Source organism: Podarcis cretensis (assembly GCF_951804945.1).
Source record: "Podarcis cretensis genome assembly, chromosome: 10".
In the NCBI taxonomy this organism is placed as follows: domain Eukaryota; kingdom Metazoa; phylum Chordata; class Lepidosauria; order Squamata; family Lacertidae; genus Podarcis; species Podarcis cretensis.
The window spans coordinates 1,360,124-1,368,023 of record NC_137179.1 but is presented as its reverse complement, the minus strand read 5'-3'; the positions used below and the strand labels follow the sequence as shown (position 1 = coordinate 1,368,023).

At 57.7% G+C, this 7,900-nt stretch overlaps 2 protein-coding genes across 2 annotated transcripts in view; one reads left to right on the top strand and one right to left on the bottom strand.

Annotated features, from left to right (window-relative positions):
- PRRT4 (proline rich transmembrane protein 4) overlaps positions 1-7,900 on the bottom strand; it is a gene marked incomplete at its 5' end in the record, with an annotated part of 28,336 nt that continues 20,436 nt past the window's right edge. The window contains one exon of the mRNA XM_079992332.1: positions 1-2,407. Within this exon, the coding sequence (XP_079848458.1) occupies positions 576-2,407 (1,832 nt within the window). The 3' untranslated portion in view covers positions 1-575. The remainder of the gene's footprint in view (positions 2,408-7,900) is intronic.
- LOC307225077 (adenylate kinase 8-like) lies at positions 5,899-7,504 on the top strand. Its single transcript, XM_079992791.1, has one exon. It carries the CDS (start codon positions 5,949-5,951, stop codon positions 7,386-7,388), a length of 1,440 nt encoding a protein of 479 aa, XP_079848917.1. The 5' UTR covers positions 5,899-5,948; the 3' UTR covers positions 7,389-7,504.

Sequence of the window (7,900 nt, the reverse complement as noted above, 5' to 3'; positions counted from 1 at the left end):
TCCATAAAACTCTTTTATTGATAAATAAAGGTTAAAACTCTCTCTCTCTCGCTTTCCCTGCTCCCTCCCCCAGCCCTGGTGAGGAGGGGGCGTGGTCCTCACCTGCTTCCTTTTCTTCTTAGTCGACGACGACACCACGGAACAAGGCAAGACGTCCTCTTTCATCGCTACTAAAGGGAACAAACTCTTGCTGGAGGGCAGCCCCCACCCTTAGGGGATGGGAAAGCAAGTCCGGAGAGGGGGGGATGTGGGGCAGGCTCTTTTCTAACACTGAAGCCTCAGCAGACCAGAGGAGGACGCAGGTTAGGGGCAGGGGGGGGGGCATTGCATATGGCTGTGCCCCAGCAGGGATGTCCGTTTGTCTTTCCTTTCCCTTGGGGGTGGGGGGAGCAGAGCAGACAAGAGCAGCCCCCCCCATGCTCAGCCGCACCACGATTCCTGACCCATGCAAAGTCGGCGACTGGGGTTGGGGGAGAGTGGCAAGGCACCTGCCCCACTGCAGCTCCCGCTGAGAATTGCACGTGCCTTTTTGGGGGGGGTCAAAGGTCAGCCTCCCCTCCCTCTGCCCAGCACGCCTACAAGTCTATGGTGTCGCTGCTGACGCTGAGGGCATCGATTTGGCGGCACACGTCCATGAACTCCTCCTGCAGGAGGGCTGCGTGTGGCCCCCGGGGCCCCGAAGACGACGACACCAGGGATTCTTGGGAGACGGGAGCCTGGGGCCAGCTCTGGCGGCCTGGAGGCGGGGGGCTCCCGCAGGCCGGCGAGACCCGCGGGGGGCTTTTTCCGGGGCTGGAGCTGAGCACGAGAGAGGTGTCGTCCGTGGAGTGTCTGTAGGGGCAGGTGGAGCAGCTGCTGCTGCCGCCCTCCCCGCCCCCCCAAGGCTCCGGGGACGAGGAGGCGGCAGTGGTGGCTCCGCTGGCCCCCTCCCCGCTGGCCCCCCAGGACCGGGCAGGCACCAGCTCCAGGCAGGAGGCCGTGCGGTAGAGCTCGCTCTCTGCAGACCGCTCCCGGGCCAGGCTGAGTGACAGGGTGCTGGAGGGGGCGTAGGGAGAGCCCCCGTCCTGGAGGAAGAGCCCCTCGCTGCACAGAGCTTCGTCGATGCTGCGCCGGAGGTCGATGGGCGAGGGGGGCTGGAAATCGGCCGTGGGGTCGCCAGCCTCCACGGCCACACTCAGCACAGAGACGGCTTTGGCGTCGTCGGCCTCCCCGGCAGGCAGGGCGTAGAGCGGGAGGTAGTCGGACTCGCTGCGGGCGATGGTGTCGCAGACAACCAGCTTCTCGTGCTGCGACAATGCCCACTGGAAGTTGTTGGGCAGGAGCTGGGCCTTGGCAGCAGCGGGGTCCGCAGAGAGGCAGCAGCAGCAGGCGCAGCAGGGCGGCCGGCCGGCCGGAGAGGAGCAGAAGGTGGCGTACAGGCCCAGGAAGGCCAAGGGCAGCCCCATGCCTGCCTCGCAGATGCGGCAGGCCAGCTGCAGCCCCCACCAGGGCCAGGGCCCAAAGAGCTGGGGGCGCAGGCCGTAGCCCAGGGCATGCAGGATGGCGTAGGTGTGCAGGCTGGCGCTCAGCAGCCCAAAGAAGGCGGCCGGGAGGGCGGTGTGGGCAGCCTGCCTCCACTGGCGGGTGTCGGCGAAGGGGCAGCGGCAGGCTGGCTGCGTGGCGCTCTTGAGGTCGTAAATCTGTGCGGCCTCGGCTCGTGCCCTGCAGTGGAAGATGAGGAAGGAGACGGAGAGCAGGGCAGCCAGGAGGGCGAAGGCGCCCCGCGAAGCCAGGAGCAGGAAGGGCAGCTGGTGGAGGAGGTCAGTGGCCAGAACGGCCCCCGTGGCCACTGAGAAGTGCAGCAGGACCAGGGCAGCCAGCAGGCAAGGGTGGCGCAGGCCGGAGGGCGAGGAGTGCTCCAGGCGGGCGCGGCGCGAAAGCAGCAGCAGGGTGGCGGCCAGGGCCGAGGTCAGGCAGGGCAGTGCCAGGTCGTGGAGCAGCCGCAAGGCAAAGGCGGGCAGCAGCTCGAGGTGCCCACAGGCGTCGCCCAGGAGGAGGGTGGCTCGCCCGCCGCCCGCCCCCAGCAGCAGGAGCTGCAGCAGCGCCAGGGTCCTGCAGCCGGCAGGACAGCGGCAAGGGAGGCCCAGCAGGCCCAGCAGGGAGAGGAGGGCCAGGAGGGCAAAGAGGGAGCCTGCCCCATAGACATGAGCCTCCCAGGCCAGGCCCCACTCAGCCAGGGCCACGTCCCAGTCGGCGTGCAGCGGCACAAAGAGGGGCAGGGCCGGCGAGAGCAGCGAGGAGGCCGGGGGTGAGCCGGGGTCGGGCAGCGGTGAACCGCAGTCATTCAGGAGGTCAGGTGGGCAGCCTGGCAGAGCCACGAAAGCCCCTTCACTGCCGGGAGATGCGGAGAGGCTGCTGGATTCGGAACCTATGGGGGGAGAAGGAGAAAAGGGGGCAGACTGAGAGGTTGGTTTGTTTGCCGGGAGCAAGTCCCTGAAAGCCCCATCTTTGATCCCACCCAAAGGATGGAAGGAAGCTGCCAGACCTGCAAATGTATTATGAGACAGCCTGTTTGTGTTAGTTAAAAGAGTGGATTATATTGGATAATGCAGACATCCTGGACTTAGAAGGTCAATGATTTTAAAAACCGGACATCTCCAGTTCCCCTTCAGCAGTGGCAGCAGTGGCAGCGGCAGTCAGCAGCCCAGAGCCAGCCTGGTAGCACAGTTGGCTCTGGCTGGCTTCAAGAGCTGCTCACTGCTCACTGCCGTGGCGCCCACCATTTTTCCTTGCCAGAAGTCCCCATAGGATGTGTTGCGCACAAGACACATCATATGGGGACTTTCGGTGAGGAAAAATGGTGGGCGCTATGGCAGCGAGCAGCTCTTGGAGCCAGCCAGAGCCAACTGCACTACCAGGCTGGCTCCAGGTTTCTGAGGCTGCCGCTGCCACGTTTCCCGGGGACAGATTTGCAAATCTGGGGACATTCCGGGGACGGAATTTGTCCAGGGACAGATTTGCAAATCCGGGGATTGTCCCCGGGAACTGGGAATGTCTGGTAACCCTATCTTAACAGTGAATCCGTAGGTGACTATGGGGGCCAGTTCTGGATTCACACGTCCTTCCACAGTGGGGACAGAGGTTTCCAGGCAGGAGTTGATCCTGGTGAGGGTTTGCCAAGCGTGCCTTCCTCTTAGCACGTTTCTCCCTTGCGTCCTGAGTTTGAGTGTCTTCAAAGCCCAGGACACCTTTGGTCAAGGCTGTTCTCCAATTGGAGCACTCGCAGGCCAATCAGTGTTTATACATTTTTTTTAGATTTGCTTTGAGAGAGTCTTTAAATCTCTTTTGTTGACCACCAGCATTGTGCTTTCCATTTTTAAGTTCGGAATAGAGGAGTTGCTTTGGAAGACGATCATCAGGCAGTCCAATAAAGTTGATGTTGAAGAATCATCGAATCATCGCTTCCACAGGGGTGAACTTTGCTTCTTCCATACTGATGGTTCGTTTTGAAGATTTGCATTTGAAGAGACCCTTTAAGGGCTCAAAGGGAAGGATTATTGGGAAGGAATTCAGACAGGAAGAAAGGATTCTCATTTGGCCTGAAACATGGGGGGGGGGGGAGAGAGAGAGCATGAGGGGGAAGCTATTGCAGGTGGGCAAGGACAACTGGAGAATCAGCCCCTCTGCGGACTGAGTAAATCCATCCCAACCGATCTGGCAGAAGGGGACGGGGTTGACCCCCTGAATCAATGGTCCTGGGATACTTCTGATATTTGCACAAAGTCTCCTGCAATGCAACCCTTTTCAAGGGAGCTGAGATGGGAGGTCAGCCAGGAGGTGGGATTCCTCGTCTGGAGCAACAGAGGCCCCTGCCGGGTGCTGTTTGCAGAGGCCATGGGCCTCTCCTAAGCACACAGGAAGCCAGAGCAAACACCCCATTCTCAGTCCTGCTCACTGAGCTCCAGGCTCCTGCTGTTCCTGGACCAACAACAAATATCATCTCTTTAAAGCACATCCCCCTCCCCACAAGAATCATGGGAACTGTAGTCTATCCCTTGCAGGACTTCCAGTTCCCAGCAACCTTAGCAAACTACAGCTCCCGGGTTTCTTATTTTTTTAGAACTCCTTCACACAGGTGTTCCATGGATGGCTATATGAAAAGACACCCTGAGCCAGCAGAGATAAGAGTTGAGAAAGAAAGGAGGACTCTGTTTAAAATTTGGAGTGAATTTAGAGGGGAAAGCTGTCAAGGCTCTGGAGCTTTTCTTGGAAACAGAATGGGAGAAGTGTTAATGGAAGAGCCTTTCCCCCCCCCAAAAAAAATCAAGATGGAAAACCATGGCAAATACAGCAGGAAATGGAAATGCAGAGAGTCTTGTGTGGACAAAGATGGAAAGATTTATTACTGTTTAATATGGAGGAATGGTTGCTGAAGTTACTGAAGAAAAAACTACAGTGGACGCTCAGGTTGCAAACGTGATCCATTTGGAAGGCACATTTGCAACCCGCAGTGTCCGCAACCCACAGCAGCGCATCTGCACACGTGTGGGTTGCGATTCTGCACTTCTGCACATGCGCAAAGCACAATTTAGTGCTTCTGCGCATGTGTGAGTGCCAAAACCTGGAAGTAACCTGTTCCAGTACCTCCAGGTTTCGGCGTGTCCGTATCCTGAAAACGCACAACCTGAAGCGGCTGTAACCTGAGGTATGACTGTATTGCTGACATTCAACAACAACAACAGCAGCAGCAGCAGCAGCAGCAGCAGCAGAACCCTTCCTTTTGGACTTTTTGTGTAAAAAGGGAAATGAATCAATCCATTTGGGTAAATATTGCCTACTAGAAAGTAGATCAGTTGGGTGCCATTCTAGAGTGAATATCTTGAACAATTTCTGTTATGTAACTGACAGACGAGAAATCCTTTTTATTTTTCTTCTCTTCTTCTCTTTTGTCTTCTGCTATTTTGGGGTTTTCCCTTTGGTGTTTTCTCTTTCTCTCCTTGTTTTGTTTTTACTTAAGAGGAATTTCTCTTACTGTATTATGAAAAGACTTTAACAAATGAAAACAACTCACGGAATATCAGCAACTAAAAACTAAACTAAACTAAAAACTGTTTGACAGTGGAATTTGCTGCCAAGGAGTGTGGTGGAGTCTCCTTCTTTGGAGGTCTTTAAACAGAGGCTTGACAACCATATGTCAGGAGTGCTCTGATGGTGTTTCCTGCTTGGCAGGGGGTTGGACTCGATGGCCCTTGTGGTCTCTTCCAACTCTTCTATGATTCTATGATTAAACAGGCATCTGTGCTCAGCAAGTACGATAAATTGCTACTCTGTTGTTGTTTAGTTGTTTAGTCGTGTCCGCCTCTTCATGACTCCCTGGACCAGAGCACGCCAGGCACTTCTGTCTTCCACTGCCTCCCGCAGTTTGGTCAAACTCATGTTGATCTCTTCAAGAACACTGTCCCATCATCTCGTCCTCTGTCGTCCCCTTTTCCTTGTGCCCTCCATCTTTCCCAATATCAGGGTCTTTTCCAGGGAGTCTTCTCTTCTCATGAGGTGGCCAAAGTCTTGGAGCCTCAGCTTCAGGATCTGTCCTTCCAGGGAGCACTCAGGGCTGATTTCCTTCACAGTGGATCAATTTGATCTTCTTGCAGTCCATGGGACTCTCAAGAGTCTCCTCCAGCACCAGAATTCAAAAGCATCAGTTCTTCGATGATCAGCCTTCCTTATGGTCCAGCTCTCACTTCCATACATCACTACTGGGAAAACCATAGCTTAATTGCTACTCGGTCCTAATCAATAAAAACAGCGGCCAGGCTGCGCTCAGGATGGCTCTGCACTCTGAGGGCCGTGTGTCGTTCCGTGTTCCACTTCTATGGATGGTGATGTCACCAGTCGCTGCTGGGCGACCTCGGAACACAACACCTGCTTGAGAACCTGGCTTTCTGCTCCAGTGGCGCCAGCAGGCAGAGATGGACGTAACGACCAAGCCCCACCAAGTCCCTCCGGCGATGGCCGTCTACGCCGAGAAACACAACATCTTCCAGCTCATGCAGAGCCTGATGGAGGACCTCCTGGTGTATCAGCCTGAGAACCCCATCGACTTCATGATCGCCCACCTGAAGAGGGACAACGACGAGGTGCCCAAGATCTTCGTCGTGGGGCCTCCTGCCTCTGGGAAGACGACCATCTCCCGCTGGATCTGCAAGCACCTGAGTGCCACCTACCTCTGTCCCCAGGACCTCATGCGCAGCAAGCTTCTCAAGAGATCCAGCGAGGCCATGGCCTTGCAGGATCAAAAGAAGCAGATCCCCAACGATCTGTGGGCCGCCCTCCTAGAGGAGCGCTTGAACGACGTGGACTGCATCAAGCTGGGCTGGGTGCTGGACGGCTTCCCCGAGACGAGGAGCCAGGCTCTGGTGCTGCAGTCCACGGGCATCGCCCCCCGGCACGTGGTGGTCCTCTCCGCTCCAGACACTGTGCTGATGGAGAGGAACCTGGGCAAGCTGCTGGACCCCCTCACCCAGGAGGTCTACCACACCACCTTCGACTGGCCGGTCGACTTCGCCGTCCAGAAGCGCCTGGTGAGGCCGGAGGGCGTTTCGGCACCAGCCACGGCCAGGCGCCTCCTGGAGAGCCACCGCAACCTGCCCGGCATCATCCAGGCGTACGAGGGGTGCCACAAGGCCATCAACGCTGACCAGCCCTGCGTGGACGTATTTGCCCAGGTCCTGAATTTCGTGCAGAGCCGCCCACACTCGGATGCCCCCTTCAGCCCCCGAGTGCTGCTCCTAGGTCCACCCGGCTGCGGCAAGAGCCTGCAGGCCGCTCTGCTGGCCCAGAAGTATGGGTTGGTCAACATCTTCTTTGGCGACTTGCTGCGGGAAAAGGTGGCGGCCAAGACGGCGGTGGGCGAGCTCATCAAGCCCTTCTTTGAGAGCGGCTACCCCGTGAGAGACAGCATCGCTCTGAGCGTCCTCAAGGACCGGCTGTCGGAGCGGGACTGCCTGACCAACGGCTGGGTGCTGCACGGCTTCCCCCGCGACGTGGACCAGGCGGACCTCTTCAGGCACACGGGTTTCGAGCCCAACCGGGTCTTCTTCCTCAACCTGCCCACCGAGGTGGCCTTGCAGCGCATCTGCCAGCGGGCCACCGACCCCGTCTCGGGAGAGAGGTACCACACCATCTTCAAGCCTCCGGCCGACGAGGACGTCCACCAGCGCCTGCGGCGGAACCCCAGGGACGCTCCCAGCCTGGTGGAGAAGAAGGCCGACATCTACAACCGGCAGGTGACCGAGCTGGAGGACTACTACGAGGAAGCCATCTTCCTGAACGCGGATCAGGACCCCTACACCATTTTCGAGCACATTGAGAGCTTCCTGGTCAAGCCACTGCCCGTCCAGAGGAGGTGAGCGATGCCAGAGGCCGGCAAGTCTTGCACCGTGGGAGGGAGCAGCTGGGGAGGCGGAGCGGAAGGGGAGAGATCGATATTTGTAGTGTTAAGAGAATAAAAGTATTTTGGCTTCGAGGTGGACCTTGTTTCTGTTTCATTTAAACATGCGTCTGCGGCTTCCTGGGCTCCAGGGTGTTCTCCCTTCTCCTTTCTCCTTCTCCGGGAATCCCTCGTAGCTGAGCAAGATTGTCTTCCATAAACATGGTTTTAACAATGAGTCCATAAGTGACTGTGGAGGCCAATTCTGGATCCACACGTCCTTCCACAGTGGGGACATTGGTGAAGCTGCATGCTTCGGCACCAGGGGCAGAGAGCAGATGGGAACATGGCTGGTGCACATCCCGGGGGTGTGGCAGGTCGCGCGCAGGGATGTGGCATGCATCCTGGGGGCGTGGCATCCGGCACATGGGGGGCGTGGCACGTGTCGGGGGGGGGGTCGACCGCATTGGTACCCCCATCCCTGATGGTGCC